Source organism: Myotis yumanensis, unplaced genomic scaffold (assembly GCF_028538775.1).
Source record: "Myotis yumanensis isolate MYYU_CA2020_CCGP unplaced genomic scaffold, mMyoYum1.0.hap1 SCAF_1, whole genome shotgun sequence".
NCBI lineage: Eukaryota > Metazoa > Chordata > Mammalia > Chiroptera > Vespertilionidae > Myotis > Myotis yumanensis.
In genome coordinates, this window is record NW_027223752.1 from 80,018,083 (window position 1) to 80,042,406 (window position 24,324).

Here is a 24,324-nt window from a genome sequence, read left to right on the forward strand (position 1 = left end):
GGTCAGAGCACCTACCTCCTGGTGGTCAGTGTGCATCATAGTGACTGGTCGAACAGTCGAACAAACAGTCGGACACTTAGCATATTAGGCTTTTATTATAAAGGACTAGAGGTCTGGTACATGAAATTCGTGCATGGGGAGTGGGGGTTAGCCCAGCCTGCACCCTCTCCAATCTGGGACCCCTCAGGGGATGTCCAACTGCCGGTTTAGGCCCCATCCCTGTGGGATCGGACCTAAACCGGCAGTCAGACATCCCTCTCACAATCCAAGACCATTGGCTCCTAACAGCTCGCCTGCCTGCCAGTCTGATTGCCCCCTAACCACTCCTCTGCTGGCCTGATCGACACCTAACTGCTCCCCTGCCAGGCCTGATCGCCCACAACTGCCCTCCCCTGCCATGACCTGCCTCCTCCGCCAGGACCGGCCTCTTCCACGCTGCACAGAGCTGCGGGACCCCCTAGGCTTCATTGTGCAGAGCGGCCACCAGGCCCCACCTCCACTGTGAACGCAGCCATCTTGTGACAGCCATCTTCTGACAGCCATCTTGTGATAACGTGAGGGAGTGATGCCACCTAGGCTATTATTAGTATAGATGATTGTTATTTGAAGTCACTACATTTTGGGACAGTCTGCTATGCAGCATTAGATAACTAGCATAGCACACCTGCACGTTTAACGCTAGGTTACATCAGATTACATTGTTGTCATCCTATTCTCCTTAAACCTTTTATATATTTTTAAAAATATATTTTTGATAGTAAAGCACTGTGCCCTTCGATAAGCACCCAGCTCCCACCCCCAGCCCCCTGTTTAAAATTCCTCAGTGACACGGTATGCCATGTTCTGGTCTGTGACTAACTGTTAGCCGAGGGCTCAGAACCCCCAGGAAACTGGAGAAGGCCCTTGGGTCTAGAACCCTGGAGTCACGCCTGTGTCCCTCTGGCGTGCCATCGAGGGGGCCACGCGTGACCTGCGCTAAAAATATATTTTTATTGATTTCAGAGAGAAGAGGGAGAGGGAGAGAGAAATAGAAACATCAATGATAAGAGAGAATCATTAATCAGCTGCCTTCTGCATGCCTCCCACTGGGGATTGAACCCACAACCCGAGAATGTGTCCAACTGGGTATTGAACCATGACCTCCTGGCTCATAGGTCAACACTCAACCACTGAGCCATACCAGGGGCTCTCCTTAAACCTTTTAAATCACCTAATTCCTAACACATTGGTACTCTGCAATAGTTCCACGTAGTGAAATGCTCATTTTGGGAGGGGGCTAGCTGAGATAAATGCCAACTTATATGGCAAATGTATCTGGAAACTCATATCTATGAAATTAATTGCATTCCCTCCTACACATACCCTGACCAGGGGCCAGGCCGGGATGGAGCCTGCAACCAATGTACGTGCCCTTGGCTGGAATCAAACCCAGGACCCTTTGGTCCGCAGGCCAATGCTCTATCCACTAAACCAAACCAGCTAGGGCTGAGCCACCTTTCTTTTCTTTTTTTTAACATATATTTTTATTGATTTTTTTTTTACAGAGAGAGGACGGGAGAGGGATAAAGAGATAGAAACATCAATGAGAGAAACATCATCAATTGGCTACCTCCCGCACACCCCACACAGAGGATCAGGCTGCAACCTGGGCATGTGCCCTGACCGGGAATCGAACCAGGGGCCTCTTGGTTCCTGGCTCAATGCTCAACCGCTGAGCCACACAGGTTAGGCTGAGCTACCTTTCTTTTTTTTTTTTTTTAAATCTTTATTGTTCAGATTATTACATTTGTTCCTCTTTTTTCCCCCCATAACTCCCCTCCTTCCAGCTCCCACCCCACCCTCCACCCTCACTCCCCACCCACTGTGTTCATCCATAGGTGCATGATTTTTGTCCAGTCACTTCCCGCATCTCCCACACCCCTTTTCCCCCCAAGAATAGTCAGTCCATTCCCTTTCTATGTCCCTGATTCTATTATAATCACCAGTTCATTCTGTACATCAGGTTATTTATTCACTTGATTCTTAGATTCATTTGTTGATAGATGCATATTTGTTGTTCATAATTTGTATCTTTACCTTTTTCTTCTTCTTCCTCTTCTTAAAGGATACCTTTCAGCATTTCATATAATACTGGTTTGGCGGTGGTGAACTCCTTTAGCTTTTCCTTGTCTGTGAAGCTCTTTATCTGACCTTCAATTCTGAATGATAGCTTTGCTGGATAAAGTAATCTTGGTTGTAGGTTCTTGGTATTCAGCACTTTGAATATTTCTTGCCATTCCCTTCTGGCCTGCAAAGTTTCTGTTGAGAAATCAGCTGACAGTCGTATGGGTATTCCCTTGTAGGTAATTGAGCCTCTTTCTCTTGCTGCTTTTAAGATTTTCTCTTTGTCTTTTGCTCTTGGCATTTTAATGATGATGTGTCTTGGTGTGGTCCTCTTTGGATTCCTTTTGTTTGGGGTTCTCTGCGCTTCTTGAACCTGTAAGTCCATTTCTTTCTCCAGGTGGGGGAAGTTTTCTGCCATTATTTCTTGAAATAGGTTTTCAATATCTTGCTGTCTCTCATCTTCTGGCACTCCAATAATTCTGATATTAGTCCGCTTAAAGCTGTCCCAGAGGCTCCTTACACTATCTTCACACTTTCGGATTCTTTTTTCATTTTGCTTTTCCAATTGGGTGTTTTTTGTCGAATCTTTGGTTTGATTCTTGTGCTCCTCTGGTCTGCTATTGGGTATAATATTCTTTATTTCAGTCCGTGTATGCTTACTTTCTAATTTCTTTATCGTAGCATCGAGGGTCTCATTAGTTTTCGTGAGGCTCTGCACAAATTTATGGCAAGCCCTCAAAATTGCGATTCTTAGCTCCATATCCTCCATTTCTGTCATGTTTTTTTGTCTCCGCATCTTTTATGCTTTCTTGGTGCACCCCCTTGTGGTCTCTGTGCGCAGTCTTGTTCTAGCCAAGCCTTAATTGTTGTAGTTAACACTAGAGGGATTTGACCACCAGGCCGACTGGCTGTAGGAATCAGCTGAGCGGAAAACGTCTGTCTTCTGGGGAGGCGCTAATCCAGCCTTTGCCTGAGGCAATTGGCAAATGGCTGTGCGCAGGGCCTGGGCGGGGCGGGCTCAACAGGGCGGGGGGAGGGAGCCGCTATGGCCGCTCTCAGTCCGTCCCCAGGGGCTCTGCCTCTCTGTCCCCACAACCGCTGCAAACCTCGGAGGGGCCGTAGCCAGACAGTCCCGCTTCTCCCGTTTGAGTCTGGGTCCCTAGAGACTCGCCCGGATCTGTAGCCCAGAGTCTGAGACTCACTCCTGAGTGAAAACGACAACCGCGCCCTCAGCCGCCAGCCCGCTTTGCGCGTGCACCACCTCACCACCGTACCTTTAAATTTTCCACACTACGCCTCCTCTGAGCTTCAGAATGCTGTTGTTTTTGCTTCTAGTTGAAGAGTCTCTCCTCAGCCATGAGCTACCTTTCTTATGCACACTCTGGAGGCTACTGTGAGACCTGCTGGACCTGTGCAGTCATTTAGGTGATGAGGGGCTGGCAATGTTACTTTAGCTTTTGGCAAATTCATAAAGAGAAAGTGAAACTATCTGGTCTATAGAGGAGGGATTAGAATACGTATTACAATCAGATAATCTCTTAGTACTGCCTCTTGTGAAGGCCTGAAGAGTTCCATGCTGTGGATTGGTGGTCCTGGAGGCTCTAAACACTCACCAAACTGTGGCTTAATCCCTGGATTGCCATGATTCCCCAGTCTGTGTGAATGGTTTCTGTTCCAATTCCTGATTCTTACTGTACTTCCCCTCTGGGTCCAAGTTACTATCCTGAATCTCAGTCCACTTGGCGAGGGACCCAAATGTCAAATGGCCTATATCTGGTCCCTCTCACTCAAGAGTGGATCATTGACCAGGGTCCTTTTTCAAATCAGAGACTTCCTCCTCTCTTCTCACTCCACTCCCAATTTTAAAACTAAATAATGAGCCAGAGACCTCTACAACTAACTGCTCCCATCTGTATACTTTTGGATTCTTGGCTGTCAGCTTCACCTGGGATGGAGCCATGTCCTCTTGGACACTATGATTTGACTTTCTGTCACCTCTTTGGATTGAAGAAATAAGAGAAGGCTCAGGAGAGTGTGCTATCTGGAGCCAGGGGAGGAGAAATGTTTAGAGTAAGAGCCAGTTTTCAAGCCAGTCAATTCCTGCAGAAACATGAGTAAGAATGAGAATGGCCTTACCTGATTTGATTGGTGAGAAGTAGGTATAATAACGATGACGAAGGATGGTTTCAGTAGTGTGTTGGAGACAGAAGTCAAATTACAGGGAATTTTAAATACTTTTTATAATAAACTCAAACAAGAATGATTCAATCATGGGAAAACCTTTATTTAAGCCTATCTTTGCATACAAATCATAAAAATATGTTCACAGTTCACCCTAAAGACTCAATTCTTTTTTTTTTTTTAAGAATAGTTTATTGATTTTTAGAGAGGAAGGGGGAGGGAGAGAGATAGAAACATCAATGCCAGAGCACAATATCTATCGGCTGCCTCCTGTATGCCGCCTACCAGGAATCAAGCCTAACACCCAGGCATGTGTCCTTGACCAGGGAATTGAACCAACAACCTCCTGGTGCATGGAGTGAAGTCCAACCGACTGAGCCACACCAGCTAGGGCAAGACTCAATTCTTATAGTTTCTCAATGCTTCCATTGTCCTTCTTCCCTGTGTTCTTAGAGCTTTCTTCTCTTTTCTCTTAAAAATCCCACTTACCCTTCCTCATTTTCAACTATGCTCCTAAACAGATATAGAAAATAACCTTAATAAAATAATATCTAAAACAATAACAACAAACATTTCAAGTACTCCTCGGGCCAGGATGAATAGAGGTACAATGAGGCTCCTTCTTCTCACCCTTAGGAGTATGAGATTCTTAATGAACAATGCCAGCAGAAGGCTGATCTATGCAAAGAACTTGCCCTTTGTCCTAAGCTGCTCAGGGGTGAGAAATGGAAATATTATACAGAAAAGATTTAGGGGGATTGCGGAGGGAGGGAATATACAATCATTAAGTGAAAGCCATTGTCTTCAGAAAGGCTCCAGAGAAGAAAGACGGTTGGCCACAGCAGCAGAATTCTCTGAAGAACCACTGGAATTCTAACTTCCCCTTTGCTATGGAGACACAGAGCACTACATTTCCCACTTGCTTCCTTTCTCTATCAGGAATGCCTTCCTCCTTTTCCGACTGGTGAACCAGGCAGCCTTCAAGATCCAGTTCAAACTACACCCATCTGATGATGCTGCCTTCTGTAACAGAAGCCTTCCCTGGAAATATTTCACTCTTCCATCCTCTGGGCTCTCATAGGCTAAGTGTATATGAGAGATGTGAGGGAAGTGTTCACACTTCTAAGTCCACTGAAAAACTAGTATTTGTGTACAAGTCTGTCTGCTGGTCAGGAGCTCTCTGACCTCTGTGTCCTTAGTGTCTCATATAGTTCCTGACATATAGTAAGGAATAAACAACTGTGAGGGAGAAAGGAGGAGAGAAAGGAAGAAGAAGAAAAAGGAAGGAAGAGTAGGTTGGAGAAAGTGAGAGAGAAAGCATCTGACTCAATGTTCCCTGCCAAGAAAAAGGGAAACGGATTCAAAAAAGTCTGGAGGAAAGGCACAGAACAGAGGAAAACCAATTTCCCATGTCTTCTCTGCCTCTCACTCTTCTCCCTACCACTTCCTCCCACAACCTCATACCACACTGTCCTCCTTTCATTCCTAATCCCTCAATTGACTCCAAAGGAAGGAAAGAAGCCAGTTAAGCTTTTGACTTCTTCTACCCCCATTCCCCTCAAACCCCTTTCCACCGTGGCGCCTCCCCACTTTGCCTCTTTCCTCCTCGTCTTCCCCACATGCAGCACTCCCACCTTAGTGCCCTGGCATCTCACCCCTGTGCTGTGCCAGGTCCAGATGGGAACTTCTGCCTCAGATTAAATACCAAGAGGCTCTAGGGGCAGCCTGTGGTGTCTGGACTGAGGAGACTTTAGATTGGGCCTACAAATCACCTGAGAAACAATATTGTCAAAGGGTTCAGGTGACTCAGGGATTGGAGAGTAGAGAGGAGCAAAAACTGGAAAGGGGAAAGACTCAACAATTACAGTCCTCCCTGCCCCATGCCCCCCGACTCCTCAAACGATTTGCTCCTTGTTCCATGGGTCAGAATCATCATTTTCCCAGCTGTCCTCTCATAGCCCCTATACCGTGGCTACTGGAGCTTCTTGACTGTCTTCCAGCTAGATGTGCTTTTCCCGCTAGAAATAGTACCAGGATCCCCAAACCTTGTATAGTTGCTTCTGGGTCTCCTCTCCTTACCTAGGCATTCAGGTGCTCCCCTTCCTCAACGCTCTTTCCCTGGCAATTCTGGAGCCACCTTTTCTTCCATGAAGATCATATATTCAAAAGCAGTTTATGAGTTGTAAAGCACTGTACTAGAATAAAATACTATCCCGAAAAAAAGACTTCTCTTTGTCTTCCCTTCATCTCTGTCCTTCTCTCATGATATATCTTATCCCTTCCTCCCCCATCCACTGCTGCTGCTCCACACTCACCCGGCAGGTTTGGTTTGGTGCCCTGTGGGACCTAAACAGATGTGCTGCACAGTGGGCCGAGTCAGGATGCAGGCAGGCATCTCAGCCCGCGGCCTTGGCAGAGTTCCCAGGCAGAGCCATCGGCCCAGGCCCGGACTGTACGCATGGATAAGGTGGGAGAGGGCGTAAGTAAGGTGGCTGTAGCCCCCCAGCACCAGGAACTCTCCCTGCAGCACAGCCCCTGCAGCTCCCACGTGGGGGGAGGGCAGAGGTACCAGGTGAGTCCAGCTATCAGTCTTTGGGTCATAGGCCTCAAAGCTCAGCAGGTCCCCAGTCTCATCTAACCCACCTGCTACATACAACCGCCCACCCAGAGCAGCCATGACATGGCCAGCTCGAGCTACCCCCATAGGGCTCAGAAATGTCCCTGGTTTCTCAAGTTTAGGGTCATAGTGCAGTAATGAGGCCAGGCATTGGCTATTCCCGTTGCAGCCACCGCTTATGTACAATCGGCCCTCCAAAATAGCAGCTGCATGGGCAAAGCGTGGTGCTGGAAGTGCAGGTGCTGGCCTAAGGGAGAACAGAGCACGTAATCAGGCAACAATCATCCTTGACTCTCCTCCTCCAAGTCTCCTAGTCTCTCCCTGATGCCTAGAAACTCGCCCCCACCCCCACCCCCCTTTCCCTGCTCACCTCCAGACGTTGAGCTCGGGGTCATAGGTCTCCACAGAGTTTAGGGCAACACCATTGGCTCGTCCACCCAGGGCATAAAGTAGTCCATCCAGTGCCACCAGAGGGAAAAAACTCCGAGCCTGGCGCAAAGGTGCCATCTCCTTCCAGTCCTCTTGACTGGGGTCCCACCTGGACACAGTGTGACAAGAGACCGGAAGAGTGAGTGTGGGAGTCTGTGGTTGGCTGGGCCAGCAATTTCCCTCAGCTGCCCACCTTCGGGTCTGCCATTCTTGGGGGGGTGCATACCTGAGAGTAGAAGCCAAGGTGTTGGCGTGGCTGTAGTAATCCTGTCCCCCACACACGTAGATTTCACTTCCTGCCAGGCTCACGGCTCCATGCCGGAAGCGTCCTGGGGCAGGCAGGGCAGGCAGCCGGCCCCACTCCACAGTTCGGACCAGTCCCATGCCGCAGCGGAAGGCCCGGGCCCACCACACTCCTCGGGATGGCTCTTTTATGGCCATGTCTGATCTGAGCCCGTCTCCACCGATCACTACCAAAGCCTGGTCAGGTTCCCTCCGCCTCTCTTGACCTGGAATCTCCGACTCCACTATCAGTTGATACAGCAAGTCTGGGGGCAGGGGTGGAGGCAGCCCAGCTGCCCGTACTCTCCGAAGCTCCTTGGTGGACATCCGGCCGAAGCGGACACATCGAAGCAGGGCCTTGGCCTCTGACTCCTGGGTCTCAGGGTTGGCTGCAAGCCAACACCGTGCAGCCGCAAAGGCCTCAAACTCCTCCTGCAAGTGTAGTTCATCATTTTCCAGGAGTTGAGCCAGGCAGGCAGCCGGTAAAGAAGGGAAAGTGGGGCACAAGGTCACAGCGGGCAGGTGGGTGAGGAGGTAATTACGGGCTTTGCTCCAGAGCCTCTCCAATCCGGGGACTTCAGCCATGGGGAAGAGGGCCAGGCAACGGGCAGGGCTGAGGCCCCGTGCCAAGGCTGTCTCGCACAGAGCTAGGCAGGAAGAGCTCTGGTACTGCAGGGCAGCCTGGGCAGCTCTCAGCAGTCCTGGCCATCTTGCCCGCACAACCCCAGAGTAGGCAAAAGAGACGAGGAGTCGCAGGTCCTGGGCAGAGATGGTGTGTAGAGACACCTGTGTGCCCTGGGATTCCCTCATCCCACTCAGGAGCATGGCCCCAAAGAACTCGCTGCCACAGGCCAGGGCTGCTCGGTGCACTGCAAGAGGGAGAAGAAGTAGATGGGGATCCAGTTTTGCAAACTGCTAGGTACTATCCCAAGTTCACAGCCTCAACCTTGAACCAACCACCCAAGACCAATGGCCAAACTGTGATGTGCATCAGAATACCATGGGGTACTTGTTAAAATGCAGGTTTCAGGACCCTGCCTCTGGAGATGCTGATTCAGAAGGTCTGAATGGAGTTCCTAGAATTTTGTATCTTAACATTTCCAAGCACCCTGCATGACTCTCATGTTAGTGGCCTGAAGATACTTCGGTAAACATTGCTTTAGTCTTTTTGATCCAGGTCAATTAGAAAAAGTCTTGATAGATCAAGTCAAGAAGATGCTTTAGACAGCATTTGCTAACAGCGGGCACAAAATAAGCTCAAAGACCAATGTGCAACTTGTGTAGGTCTCTATATTGTGTACAGAATAAAATTCTTTCCTTGACAATTGTAAGAGCCACTGACATCAGCCATTCTGTTAGTCAGGTTTTACTCAGAAAGTGGTATGACACTCAGGAATGGCTATGAGCCAACCTACTCAGACTGCCATCTCCTCTTGCCCAAGATTTAGTGCTTAAGATTTCCCATGTGTTCTAGCTTTCCTCTGCACATACCCCCTATGCATCTCGGTATTATTTATGGAATCATAACATTTTAAACTGGAAACCTTCAAAATCATCTAGTTAAATTGCTCCCTTTAAGGTAAGAAAATGAACAAAAAGAAGTGATTTATTTTCTATTGCCATGCAGTGGCTTTCTGGGCAGACCTTCATCATCCACTGTCACTGATGCCAGGCTGCTGTGAGCATACTTGTGTATCAGTACCCTGCTTATCTGCATGACCCTCATAACACTGAAACTGTCCTGTTAACAGATGCTGTTAAACAACTAGATCTCATATGGTTCCTAACATAACTCAACTTGAGGTTCTTGGCATCACCTATGGAGTATTCTGACTGATATATTGAACCTGAATCTAATCAAGACTTTAGCTCTAAATTCAAATTTATAAGAATTTGAGAGACTAAGGGAAAAAATTAAAACCATGAGGGTCCTGGTGATTGTGGCTCAGTTGGTTGAGCATTGTCTAGTGGAGCAAAAGGTCGCTGGTTTGATTCCCGGTCAGGCACATGCCCAGGTTGCAGGTTTGATCTCTGGTTGGGCACGTTCAGGAGGCAGCTGATTGATGTTTCTCTCTCACATCCATGTTTCTCTCTCTCTCTAAAATCAATAAAAATATATTAAAAAATTTTAAAAACATGAGGGAAAACACATACAAACCTAGAAAATGAAACATTCTATAGGATAACGAATCTTATTTTTTAAATAAGTCAAGTCATAAAAAGGGAAGGAGGACTATGCAAGAGGAAAGGAACCTTAAGAGACGTACATCTGAGTATATAGCACAGTCCTTGATTGGCTCCTGGGATGAGCAAACCAGTACTAAAAGACATTTTTTGGACAAGTAAGAAAATTTCAATGTGGATTAGGTGATATTAAGGAATTGTTGTTAATTTTGTTAGATTTGATAAAGGTATTGTGGTTAGCCCTAGCTGGTTTGGCTCAGTGGATAGAGCATTGGCCTGCAGACTGAGGGGTCCGAGGTTCAATTCTGGCCAAGGGCACATGCCTGGGCACATGCGGGCTTGATCCCCAATGGGGGATGTGCTGGAGGCAGCCGATCAATGATTCTCTCTCATCACTGATGTTTCTCTCTCTCTTTCTCTCTCTCTCTCTCTCTCTCTCTCTCCCTTCCTCTAAAGATATTTTTTTTAAAAAAAGGTATTGTGGTTATATGAGAAAATGTTCTCTTTTAAAGAAAAACATACCCAAGTATTTATGAGTAAAATGTCACAGATTTACAAGTAAATTAAAATATTAATTGCTAAGTGTGGGTGATGGGTGTTTGGGTGTTCATCTTTTTTTGTTTGTTTGTTTTTGTTTATTGTTAATCCTTACCCAGGGATATTTTTCCATTGAGTTTTAGAGAGAGTGGAAGGAAGGGTGAGAGACAGAGATAGAGAAATGTCCATGTGACACATCGATGTGAGAGATACCACATGCCCTTGATGGGAATTGAACCTGGGACCCTTAAGTCCACGGGTCAATGCTCTATCCACTGATCCAAACCAGCTGGGGTGGATGTTCATCCTAATACTCTCCTTACTTTTCTATGTGTTTGAAATGCATCATAATTTTTTTAAAAAAGGGGGATGGGGATGCTTCTTGAAGTCCTCTATGGCAGGTGGCCCAGGGCCAAGCTCCCAGTGAAGTTTATGAACCCTAGGCTGCTTTGACCAGCTTTGCCATGTTCATCTCTCTCAAAGTTGGGGTGATGTTGCTATGGCTTCCCATTGTCTTTTTAAGCAGTCAGTAGGTAGTGGCTCGGTGCTTCCCAAGTGGTAACCATCAGTGGCAGCTTTCAAATATAGTATTGCCTGAGAAAACCTGCCTTCCTCGAGGCAGGTAAACCATCTCATCTTCCATGTCACCAGTCAACCTATAGCTCAGAGTCCACTGTGAAAGAGCTCACAACCACTTGTATTCTTCTTACTCATCAATAGTCTCTAGAATTTTAAGCGACAGGCTCCCACCATTACGTTGGAATGTCTCTTAGAGAAATGAAAACAGTGTGTAAATTCCAAACCCTAGTGGGAATTTTGTAACTATGACATTTTAAATCCCCCCCTCCATGTATTTCACCTGATGTTATCAGAAATGATAACAAACACATTAGAAATCTGCTAAAGACGGAATGTTTGTGTCCCTCCAAAATTCGTATGTTGAAGCCCTAATCCCTAATATGATGATATTTGTAGGTGGGGCCTTTGGGAGGTGATTAGGGATGAGAGTGCCTCTCTACCATGTGAAACACAGTGAGAAGGTGGCTTTCTGAAAACCAGGAAAAGGGCCCTAACCAGAACCTGACCATGCTAGAACCTTGATCTTGAACTTCCAGCCTCCAGAACTGTGAGAAATAAATTTATGTTGTTAAACCACCCAGTCTCTTGTACTTTGTTGTTGTTGTTATTTTTGTTACAGCATCCCAAATTGGCCAAGACAGGATGCTTTTCCTTCTGGGAATCCCAGAAGCACTTTGGGTCTCAGCCATTCCTCTCGTGAGCAGTAGCTATGTGACTTTGGACACGTCTTCAAGTCTGATTTCTTTATCAATAAAGAATAAGAGCTGAACTAGATAATCTCTGAACTAACCCCTTTTCATTTTAAACATCTGCATTCCAACTCCAGTTCCTATGTGTCTTTGGTTTGGCTGCATAGGAGGCATTGCATGGCCTAATGAGAGTAGGCTGGGCTAGTGGATGTAGGCTTGCATCCTGGTTCTCACCAGTTAACATGTCTTAGTTTAATGTTCTTTAGCTGCACCTAGGAATAATGGTACCTAACTCACCAGTTTTCAATGAGAATTAAAAGAGATAGCAAATGTAACAATTCATGGTACTCAGTGCCTCACTAAATGTTAGTGGAATCTGAACTCCACTTATTCACCCCTCCTTAGCTTTCCTGGTGATGAGCAGAGTTAACTTCAAAGTGCCATGGTCTGAGAACCTTAAGATTCTGGCAAAACAGTACCAGACCTTGCTCATTAGCTGTAGGACCACATCAGCCATGTTGTCTGATACAGTCCTACACACTTAGGTGAAAGGACACACTTAAATGAAAGGACACACCAGGTACCTCTGGCTTTTCCTGCGTCCTAAATACAAGAAGGGCCTTTGGTTAATTCCTGTTTGAGGCAATCGCTTTCTGCTTGTTCTACTGGCAATGGCTGCACCTTAGCTCCAGCCAGCTGGCTGTTCATTCCTTGCTACCGGGCCCAGGAAGCCACCACGTGGAGAGTCAGTTTAAATTTGTCAGTGCTCTTAGGAAACAATTCAAGTGCGCATGCTCCACTCTCCAGTGGCTCCAGAGAGGCACCAAAGACCCCCCAGGGGAATTCTGACTGCAGCAGAGATCCAAACCACTGTGGTTGGGATCAAACCACCTGCTGCTTGCACACACCATTCCGGTAGCATTTGCACCTACAGTAAGGAATGCCCCACAGGCCCTCACCCCTCAGCCTGCAGCCGCCTGCTTCCAGCTCCAAGTCACACCCGACGCCCTCTTGGTATAAGAGCTCAATGCCGCGCAGGTTCTCCCTCAGCTCCTCCGCCTGGCTGGGCTGCTTTTCTTCGTCCTGGGCACGTCCAGCCTTCTTGAGCTGCCGCTGGGCCGCGGCCTCCACACGGGGTGCTCCCAGGGCCTTGGCTGCCACCAGCACCTGCCCCAGCGGGGCGGGACTGAGCACTCCCTCATAGGCAAAGGTCAGCACGGCCTCCCAGGCCTTGGGGGCCACGTCGAGGCTGACGGGGGGTCGCGGACCAATGCCGTCCAGCAGCCTGCCTCGAAAAAGGCTGCTAACTGCGGCCAAGATCACCCGATGCACCCCGTAGACTCGCCCCGCCACTGACACCTCTTCATCCAGCAACAACCTCTGTTCCCGAAGCCGCTGTGCCTCCGAGAAAAATTGGCTCGGATGCTCCTCGCTGCGCAGCCCCTCGGGCTCCGCGGCGTCTTCCTCCTCATCGTCCTCCTCCTCTAGGGACCAGGCGGGAGAGGGGAGGTCCCCTGGGGCCACGGACCTGGGACCGGGCTCTTCCAGAGGAAACGGGGGCAAACTGGGATCCTCGTCCGGGGTCTGAGGCCAGGGCGGGTGTCTCCGGCCGGGCGCAGGGAAGCCTCGGCCATCCTTCTGGATGGGCAGGGAGACGCGCCCCCGGTCCGAGGGACGGTGTTCCGAGGCCGAGACGCTCATGGCCTACGTTCACTGGATTGCTGCAGAGGCGCGGAGGAGGGAGAGGAGGGGTCAGAGCTGACCCAGGAGGTCAGAGGAACCCCTGCCTCCAGCCTGGCGACGTCAGTATCTCTCCCTGCTTCAAGCCATTCAAACCGCCGCCGACCCTCCTGTTTGCACCCGCCCCAGCACCAGTCCCTCCCCCGCAACCCCTCTCGCCACTCCAAGGCTCAGGCAGCCAGGCGATAGCGCGCAAGGATGGGGTTCATGAGGTGCAGCGGAGCGAGCAAGAAGCGTGCGTAAAGGTCCAGTCCCCGGGGCCGTGCCCACCCGTCTCGCCCGCATCCCAGTCGTCACCTTCCCGAGACACCAGCGGCCGCTCGCCCTCTCACTCCAGCTTGCTCTGCTTCGGGCGGCGTGGCAGCGGGGACTCGCCCGCAACCGAGCGAGCGGCCGCATCCGCTAATTTTAGCCGGCGCTGGCAGGCGTGGGCCTGGGCTCCGGGTGTCCGAAGTCCGACACCCAATCCTCCTGGGCCGGGTCCTGAGATGACCGCCTATCCCCTTCCATCTGTAGGTCATGTCCTGCCGCTGAGCGAGGCAAACTCCGATGCCGGAGGGTGCGGGGGTTGGGTGGAGTGAGCCGGGAAGGAAAGGCTGCGTTCCTCGGACCGCGCTGGGGCGGGTGGGTGAAGACTGGACTGCGTAGACCCGCGGAAATGGGGGCGAGAGCGGGGAAGCATGTTTGGGGTCATTCCTGGGTTTTGGCTTGAATGTTCCCTGCACGATGAAACTGGGACCCTGGAGCGAACAGTACCGATGTGAAATGCAAACATAACCCGCTGGGTCCCTCATGGGTGGAGTGGGTGGGGAAGGTGAAGGGGCTAGTGTTAGGGCTACCACCCTAGGTGACCCACCCCTGCTGGGGGTTTCCTTCAAGACCACGGTAGGGTCCCTGGTGAGAGAGGGAAACGACCAGATAGTGGGGACCAGAGTCCTGGACTGGACGGGCTAGGGACACCCTCCATTAAAGCCTTGGGACTGACATGCCCCACCCTGACAAACCTCCAGGTCTACTGGCCTTCCTCCTGGTTGCTGATGTGCTGGCTGCAGAAGGGTCTGGGCACCTCAGCCTCATCTTTGCTGTCTCTGTCAGGGGCTAGCCGGGCTTCCACCTCTGCAGAGGGGCCCCACACTCCCAAGATGATGGGAGATTGTGGGGGCTGGGCCTGGCAAAGCCCTCGTGCACTTCCACTGGGTTATGGGAGTCGTGGTAGCTCAGGGTTCCCAAAGGTTGAGGGTCTAGACAGGGGAGAGAGAACTTCGCCCAGAGTTCTCAGAGGGTATTTCTGTGGGAGGGAGGGGAGGTCTGAGGGTGACCTCAGTTTCTCCCTCACCACCCTGCCCCACCAGGTCTGCTGCATGCTCAACACCTGGGGCATTATCCTCTACCTGCTGCTGCCTTGGATCACTGCTCAGGTGGGCATAGGCGTGAGTGCAGGGCTCTGCTGGGCAGTAGGAAGGGATTACAGGATTCGCCCTGAGTGAATTAAAGGGGCCCATTCCTATCCCCACCCAGGGCTCACGGCTCATTATCCTGCTGTCAGCTTCAGTCACTACCATCACCAGCCTATCTCGCCATCTCCACTATGGCAAAATCAAGGCTGATGTCTTACCACTCGATTATCTCAGGGCCTGTAAGGAATCGCTGAGACCACAGACTGTCCTGATCAGGTGACATGTACTTTTTTTTTTATTTATCTCATATGGATTGGGTCCCAGACTTGACAGTTTCTTCAGGATCATTTTCACTTTTCTCAACCCAGTAGCTGTGGCTTGGCACATGGCAGGCTTCATGGACACCCTTTTGGACCTGCTCTGAGTACTGCCCATCCTCTCCCTTGGTGCATCCTTTCTCAAGCCAGCTGACCACCAGCCTGCATTTTTTATGACTCTAGCCTGGGTGAGTCATTTTAAGAATCAGATGGAGGCATCAAATTGGTCAGTTAAGTCTCTATGACCCCAACCTCTGTGTTCTGCACTTCTAGAAGTATCAGGTGCAGCTGTGACACATGGATTCCGAAAATGAGTTGCAGGTGGTGGGCATGGTGACTGTGACCACCTTTCTGGGCATGGGAGTCTAAGGCAAGCGCTGGAATTAAGGTCGGGGAGGAGGATGGGGAGAAGGCTGAGGGGATGGCTTTGAGATCTGCACAGATCTGGGAGGGGCCAAATGTGAGGAGATGTACGTTTGTATGTATGTGTGTGTAGCTGGCAGAGCAGATTTCCAGGGGCCCAGATCTGAAACTGGACAGTTTTGCTGGAAGAAACTCCTCATGTTAGTTCTTCAAGGGGAAAGTAGGACTCATTCTGAGGCTCTGTTGGGATGAGCACCAGATAAGACTACCAGATGAGAAATTCTGTTTCTTGCTTCCAGATACTTATACTCTTGAGATTCACCCCCCTGGAATGCGATGGGACACTGCTGTTTGAGGCAAGAAGAAAAAGGACTCCCATTTAGCCACACTCATGGAAAAGACTGGTGGGAAAGGAGGGGAGAGTGAAGATGGGACAAAGAAAGAAAGGAGGTGAAGTAGATTGTTACTCCTTTCCTTCCTCTCACATTTCTCTTTTTTTTTTCTTCACTTGTGGTATTTCAGGTCCAAATTATCTTCTTCCTTATCCTCCTCTATCAGCTACCAGCTTGCAACATTCCTCCCACAAACCCCAGCCACTAGCTTCTTTGGGTACCAAGGTGAGATAGTGGGAAGATGGCTGAGAAATGAGAAATGCACTACAGGGAACGAATGCCTCCCCTTGGAGCAGGGACCTCATTAGCCCAAACCTCTTCAGAAAAGACCCCTTGACTTCTGATTCTGTATTCAATTTGCAAACTGACCATCAGGCCACTCGAAGACTGTAAGTTCCTAGGCTGGCTAGTTTGCAAAATCCCCTTCTTCTTCCCACCATCACCTAAGTTACTGGCACTAAACTGAGTAGAGGGGTAATAATCTTGGCTGAATGAAGGGAAGCCAGAGATACTCCTCAAAACTCCATCTTTTCCCCCTGCACTTTTATGTTGGAAGCATTTTCTTGGAAAATAATGGCATGGTCTGGAAGGCAGTTTCTTTGGTATGTTTCCCATCTTCTCCTTAGCCATGGGGTATTCATTGGGACCAATATCTCTGGGGACCTCAAGGTGAGAAGGATGTCCAGGCATAAAGCATATTCTTCCTCTTCATTAATGGTTCAACTTTTGTTATCAGAACCCTGCGCCAGCTCTCCCCAAAGGAACCCTCTTTGTCATCATGTGGACCACACTTTCTTACCTCCATCGGTAAGGCCTCCACTCCTGCCTTCTATGCAGAATAACCTAGTGTCCTGGTTTCTGCCTCTCTGAGGTGCTAGGGTATAAGTGATGAAAAGAGAAAGAGCACCGTCCTACTCAGTGAGCCTGATCAACACGAGGACCATGTCAAGAACTTCCGGTGAGGGAGTCTCTAGACCAGGGTTTGAAAACTGATAGCCTCTGAACTGGATCTTGCCTTCAAATGAGTTTGGTTCAGGTTGCACAGCATTTATAATTAAAAAAAATTAATTGGCAACATTTCACATGCAGCTTGTAGTCTTGGGCCTCTATCACATATGACATACTTTTCTGGTGCCAGGGAGCTTGCTGTCCCTTGGGACAGGGCAGGTGTTCTCCAGCCCTGGTGATTTTGTGCAGGTCTTCACAAGAACATGAATCTTGTAATCTGTGGGAATGTGGTCTTGGTAAGAGAAGAAAGGACTCTCAGTGGGGGTGGGGGGGTGGGGGGGGGGACTAAGTACAGGGAAGAAAAAGGGGTGGGCAGATCAACAGGTCAGCGAGTGAGTTCAGAGAACTCAGAGAGTAGTGAGGGTTGGTAGAAGGATGCTTTAAGGAAGGGACAGTCACAGCCTACATTTCTGCCTCCCCCTCTTAGGAGCCCAAGGCATTCAAGTTCTAAGAATTATGTCAACTGGCTAAATGACTGGAAGATTCATTCATTCTATATAGTCATATCTAACGCCAGGCTGTGTTCTAGGGCCCAAAGCCTCATGCAAGTCACCCTGCCGAACTGCATCACTTTTTGTTACCTTGTGCCCAATGTCACCCCGTCTCCTTCTTCCCTCGTTGCCTCTCCTTTCACATCACAGACTTGGGTCAGCTGAAGCCCAATGTACTAGTCTTGGAATAAAAGCAAAATTGGCAGGAGGTGCTGATATCTGCTGTGGAAGACTGTGTTGGCATGTTATAGCAAGTGGAGGGTGGAGGGCACAGAGAGGTGAAGATGGGCTTAGAAATGGTCAGGAACCAGGGGAAGAGGAAATGTAATCATGGTGAAGCCCTGTTCCCTCCAGCTGCCAAGCAGTACCTGTGTCCCCAGGAAGGGGAGCTCCCCTCTCTTCAGCTCTTATTCCTAATCTCTTTTTCCCAATAAAGGACTTTGACTACAACTATGATGTCTGCCTCATAAGGATGCCACAGGGATTAAGCCTGCCTATCCAACATCATCAAAGTGTGTCAAAAAGGGATGGGCCTAAGTGAAGGATAAGGTGTCAAAATTGGTGTAGAAATTGGCTGTCAAAGACAGTGTGATGGGAGGTAAGTGTACTTATTTAGTTACCAAGACGAGTCGTAGGTAACACAATGTGAGAAAAATGAACTTTGCTTTGGAGTTCCTACCTGTTATAGTAAGTTCTCCTGAAACCTTAGGAATGGGGGAAAGCTTTAAAGTTACCTCCTAAATTCAGGTGGCAGGAATGTGGATGAAGAAATATAGTAGCAGGGTGAGGGTGAGCTGGAGTGTGGTCAGCTATGACCCAATACCAGAACAGGGCTGCTGAAAGTACTCCAATTCTAATAATAGTGTACATCTATACTCAATCTTAGCCAAAGGCAGAGAAGCAATTAATAATAGCACACATTTAAATAGCTTACACTTGGGTAATTGATTGGGTGGGCTCCAGGAAGGATGCAATAAAACATTTTTTGTTATACCCCTACCTTTCGCAGTAAATCCAAGGTTTCTGGATACCACAGGAATGGGTTTTCAGAAGGGAGAGGAAACCAATTGTAAAACTGATCCTGTTTTAGGGGAAATAGAGTTGGGGAGTGAGGAAGAGAAGAGCAAGGAATCCAGTAAAGTGAACACAAAAAGGAATGTGAAAGAAGCTACATGACATTTCTCTGGCATAGCAACAGCTTTCTTCTTGGAGAGGGAAGGTCTGATACTGAGTTGGGGGCAATTGCTAAGCTGGATAAGGAATGTGTCTTATTCTTGTCCTCTCTCTTCTTGGGTAGTATTTTTACACTGGCAGCCTCAAATCCCATTCCAGTCCAAGCAGGGCCAGTGGACAGGGGACATGTACTGGTTCAGTGATGATAGAGGTAGGGATTCTCCCTAAAAAGCCTCAACTCTTCTGCAAGTTCCAGAGGAGAACAGGAAAGGGAGGGTAGGGATATAAAGTTGAGGGAGGACTCAAGAACAAGCTGCATGTACAAAGCACCCAATAGCCTTCTCCCACTTCCGAGGCGATCACAGCTTGCTCCCTTGTCCCTAGAAGGCAGGGGGAGGTGGGGGTGGGGGGGGCTGGAGGCTACCCACTTGCTCTCTTATAGTCAGAAGGCTGACTGTGCTGATCTCCTACTTACTGGCTCCCAAGGAAAAATGGGATGCCCTGTAAGAGTTTTTGTGAGAAGTCCCCCTGAGCAGCTGGAGGAGAAACACCAGGAGTGAGCAGGACACAAAAACCCAAGGTTATGGCCTAAAATACAGAAGATGGGAAGGGAAGGAGAGAGTACTGGGCCACTTGTTGCTGACGAAAGGACAGAAAAAGCTGTGAAATGTAGGCAAAATGTCCAGTTCCTCTCTTGTCTTGCCCTAGGATACATTCGTCCTCGCAAGGTTCAGGCTTGGCTTCCAACATGTGCCCACTACCTGAGCTCACAGGCAAACCTCAAGAGATGTGGTCAGGACCAACTCCCCACCCGCAACACTTCTCTTCCTCTTTCCTCCTTCTTCATAGCTAAGTACCTAAAGGAACAAGTAAGTGTCAGATAAGCTACACTTTCACTGAATATTTTGGCAAATAAAGAGAGGGGGAGGAGGAGCCGGAATCTGATGAAACAGGACTGCAGTGGGAGTACTGGCTGAGGGAAAAGAGAAGCTGTAGAATAGGGACTGACAATGGCATTTACCTTGTCCTCTGCTTTTTCTTCCTAGCCATGTGATTGGAGTGGCACATGCGTCTTCATGAAGTCCTATGGCAGTGTTTCCTCCAGGTGTTGCCCTCAGTCATGTGAGTCTGGGAAAATTCCCAACTGCAGGACATAGATGCTAGGATAGGGCTAGTCCAATGGCTAAACTGAGGAACAGCACCCGAACTCCCTCAGTCAGCCTGCCCTGAGGCCTGACAACCCCCACTGCTTCGTTCCTGTTAAACAGCAGGACACACTGAGCCTGTAGGAGGCTCAGGAGACTAAGCTAGGAGGAGGAACCCATAATTTAGGACTCACAAAGCCATGATTTTAGTCTCTTGGCTCCACAAATGTTAAGACTATTCTTGGGAAGCCTCAACCAAGAGCCCAGTCCAGCCAAGGTGGCTCAGTGGTTGAGTGTCAACCTATGAACCAGGAGGTCACGGCTCAATTACTGGGTTCAGTCCCCGGTAGGTGGCATGCAGGAGGCAGCTGATCGATTCTCTCTCCTCATTGATGCTTCTATCTCTTTCTCCCTCTCTGAAATCAATAAAAATACATTCCAAAAATAAAGCAAGCACCCAAAACTTGCTAAAGTAAGAATGCCCCTACTTACAGTGCCAAAGGTCCTCCTTTCAAGATCTATTCTACCCCATAATATTAATAAAAAAATTACACATAAATTCCCAAGGCAAATGTTAATAACTCACTTGACTCCCAATTATAAAATTAACTGCCCAAGCCTAGAGAAGCAGAGATCATGCCTGTTCTCAAATATATTCTAGGGAAATTTATCTTCTTTCTACTTGTATCCTGAACACTCTATCTTCCATGCCAAAGTTTCTGATTTTAAACTTCATTATCTTAATGCATTTTCAACCCATTTATGTATCTCTTCTTTGTAACTAAAAGTGTTTATTACTACTTTCTACTTAGTAAGTAATCAGAAACTTACTCTTTTCCCAAGCTCATATAATCCCAATTCTTTTTTTATTTTATTTTTGCCTGTCTTACTTTACAGTCCTTTGATGATCTCTTTGCTTTACTTCCCCATCAACTTATTCATCCCTCGGCAAATACTAATTGAATGGCCATTCTAAGTACTGGAAGATAATATGGCAATGAATAAAATAAGATAGTCCCCTCCTCTCATGGAGTTTTTTTTTTTTTTTAATTTATTTCTCATTTACAGTTGACACACAATATTATATTACTTTCTGCTGTACAACATAGTGATTAGACATATACCTCGCGAAGTGATCATCCTGAGAGCTTATCTTCTAATGGGAAGAGACAAGCAATGATCATAAGTAAAACCACTAGATTAGAAGGTGATAAGTGCTATGAAGAGAAATAAAACAGGGAAGAGAGCTAGAAAGTGTTGAAGGAGTGCAATTTTAAGTAGGGTTGTCAGGAAGGCCTCACTAAAAGACGAAGAAAAAGTTAAGCAAAGACTTAGACTCTGATGTAGTAAGCTACACCTGGAGAAAGAGCTTTCCAGGCAGGAGCAAGAAATATAAAGACCTTGAGGGGTGGGCACACCTTTGGTGTTGAAGAAAAACAAAAAGGCCAATATTGCTGGAGCAAAGTGAGCAAGGTGAGTAGCAGGAAGCAAGGTCAAGCAATAAGTGGGGAAGGGTGGGACCGCTCATGAAAGGTCTCAGAGACTTTAAAGGACTCTGGTTTTTACTCTAATATAGGAAAACACGGAGGGTTTCGAGTGTAAGAGTGACACAATCTGCCTTCCATATTAACACTATTCACTCTGGTTGCTGTGTCGAGAACTGACTGTAAGTGGGCAATGGTCGAAGCAGATAGACCAGCTACTGCAGTAATTCTGATTTGGTCTCGGGTCGGAGCAGGGGAAGTGAAAAGAAGTGGGATTCTGGATATATTCTCAAGGTAAAGTCAACATGATTTGATAAACTGGAGAAGATGAGAGAGGTGTCAAAATAATACCAAGGTGCTGTGACACAGAAGTTGTTATTAACTGAAATAGGAAAGATTGCAGCAGTAAGTTGGGAGAAAAGTTCAACTTCAACATGTCAAATTTGAAATGTCGTCGAAATCCAGGTGTCAATGGGTAACTAGATATTCAGGACAGAAGTCCAGGTTGGAGCTAAAAAATTGGAGTCATCCACATTAAAATGGTCTTAATATAAAAGACTGAATGAGCCCTGGCTGGTTTGGCTCAGTGAATAGAGCGTTGGCCTGCAGACTGAAGGGTCCCAGGTTCAATTCCGATCTGGGACACATGCTGGGTTGAAGCCTCAATCCCCAGTGGAAGGCATGCAGGAGGCAGCGTATCGATGATTCTCTCTCATCATTGATGTTTCTATCTCTCTCCCTCTCCCTTCCCCTCTGAAATCAATAAAAAAATATTTTAAAAAAAGATTAACAGCCCTAACCAGTTTGGCTCAGTGGATAGAGCATTGGCCTGCGGACTGAAAGGTCCCAGGTTCGATTCCGGTCAAGGGCATGTACCTTGGTTGCGGGCACATCCCCAGTAGGAGGTGTGCAGGAGGCAGCTGATCGATGTTTCTAACTCTCTATCCCTCTCCCTTCCTCTCTGTAAAAAAAAAAAAAAAAAGAAAAAAAAGATTAACATTTAAAAAAAGACTGAATGAAATCACTGCAGGTATGTGTATAGAAGCGATCCAGGGACTGAACCCTAGAGTTACTAGGTTGTAGAGATCAGGAAAAACCAGCAAGTGAAACTAAGAAAGAGTAGTCAGTGAGCTAGGAGGCAACAAGAGCACATGTCCTAAAGCCAAGTAAAGAAAATGTTTCAGAGGGAGTCAAATGCTGCTGACAGCTTGTGTAAGATGGAACAGAATGTGCCTTTAGATTTGTCCAAGTCATTGGTGACTGTGATAAGAACAGTCTTGGTGGAATGAACTAAATAGGGAATTGGTGGAGAGGAACTGGAGACAACTTTTAAGATTTTTACTGAAAAATGGGAAGCTATTGGAAGTGGCAATGGGGTTGAGGGGTTCATGTACTTGTAAGATGAGAAAAATGATAGCATCTTTGTGTGCTGATAGGAAGATCCAGGAAAGAAAAGGAAATACTGACTAAAGAAAAGGAGAGAGAATTGTTGAGAGGCGTCCCTAAAAGCTAGAGGATGGACTGTACTGCTCAGGTTTTTGGAGAGGAGCAGGGTTTCCTAACCTTGACACCAATGGCATTTTTGCCCAGATAATTCTTTGTGTAGGGAGCTGTTCTGTGCATTGTAGGATATTTTGCAGCATCCCTGGCCACTGGCCAGTAGCACTGCCTCCCAGTTGAGAACCACTGGTATACAGCAGTGGTCGGTAAACCGAGGCTCGTGAGCCACATGCAGCTCTTTGGCCCGTTGAGTGTGGCTCTTCTACAAAATACCACGTGCGGGCGCTGATTGAAACTTTGTGGCCCATGCGCAGAAGTCGGTTTTCGGAAAGGAGATAGACAAAACAAGTATACAAGACGAGTGTGGATGGGAGAGTTGGAAGGGGTCGACCTCAGTGAATGTACCTCCATCAGATTGAGGACGTTTTTAGCAAAGGCCAGCTTAGGAGTACCCTAATTAAGTTAATAACAATGTACCTACCTATATAGTTTAAGTTTAAAAAATTTGGCTCTCAAAAGAAATTTCAGTCGTTGTACTGTTGATATTTGGCTCTGTTGACTAATGAGTTTGCCAACCACTGGTACACAGTAACAGGAGGAAAAGCAGAGTATACAGGGTGCATGCACTGAGAGATGGTTAAATGTAGTGGTGGGAGCTTGTGAACCTTTTCTGATTGTTTCTATTTTCTCATTAAAATAGGAACCAAAGTAAGAGTGAGAATGAGGGGAGATGTTGGAGATGCAGGGAATATTGCTAGGTAGTCTAAGGACTCACTTAAGTTTCATGGTGATGGATTTAAAGTAAGACAAATCAACCTTTTGCCACTCTTTTCGGCTGCATGGGTCTAGGCGTAAAGTAGGTGAAGAGTTGACTATTACAGAGAGAGGCAAGGGAAGTGAGGTGTTTGCAACAAAGTGCTTGTAATTAAAATTTAGATGGAGGAGGGAAATGAAGACACAGAGGGGATGAGGTCAGTGGAAAGGAAGATCAATGGATTATAGGTCTTGGTGAAAGGATGAACTGTTGGATTCAGTGCACTAAAGGGAATAAACTGGAAAGATTGGAGATAATAGTGGGAGAGTGGGATGTTTGGGAATGACTTATGAAGTGGTTGTAGGTCTAGAATATGACCAAGGGAATGAATGGCTGAAGGGGATAAGATCACCAAAGGAGCAAAAAACTGAGAGACCAGAGCATTAGAAAGTTAATCCACATGGATACTGAGATCAAGATCCATGACAGGAGTGGTATTGGCATGGTATAATCCGAATGACAAGTGTTTCAAAGTTGAAGAGTGTTATGGATAAGAGAGAATAGTCTAAAAATGGTGTAAGGAAGAATGAGAAAAACTTCACTGCCTCTAGGCCCAGTGGTACAAAGCATGTGAGAGAAAACACCACCATTGGAGGTGGTAGCAGAGGCAGAGTCCTCAGGAGAAAGCAGGGCTCAGAGCAGGAATGTAAAGGGAACATTCAGAGGAGAGGCTAAGGGTATAGGGAATTTTGTTAGTAACTGGCCATTAGTTGAAAAGAGCACAAAAGGATTCCAGAAGTTAGGAGAGGAAGGTAGATGGGGACAAAAAAGAGGGTGAAGAGTAATCGTTATTAGTCTAAAAGATGAGAGATGACTCGGTAGTTTGGGACTTCTTATGGTGAGTGACATAAACAAGATAAAGGGCATGACGATATTAATTCTCACAAGATTTGTGTACC

At 47.6% G+C, this 24,324-nt stretch overlaps 1 protein-coding gene across 1 annotated transcript; it reads right to left on the reverse strand.

The window, feature by feature from the left end:
* Window positions 1-4,381: 4,381 nt before the first annotated feature.
* Window positions 4,382-13,748, reverse strand: KLHL33 (kelch like family member 33). The gene is made up of 5 exons (XM_070405852.1): window positions 13,639-13,748; window positions 12,561-13,322; window positions 7,557-8,481; window positions 7,272-7,439; window positions 4,382-7,148 (listed from the first exon to the last, which is right to left on the reverse strand). The coding sequence occupies exons 2-5, from the start codon at window positions 13,300-13,302 to the stop codon at window positions 6,596-6,598; spliced, it is 2,388 nt and encodes a 795-aa protein (XP_070261953.1). The 5' UTR covers window positions 13,303-13,322; window positions 13,639-13,748; the 3' UTR covers window positions 4,382-6,595.
* Window positions 13,749-24,324: the final 10,576 nt, after the last annotated feature.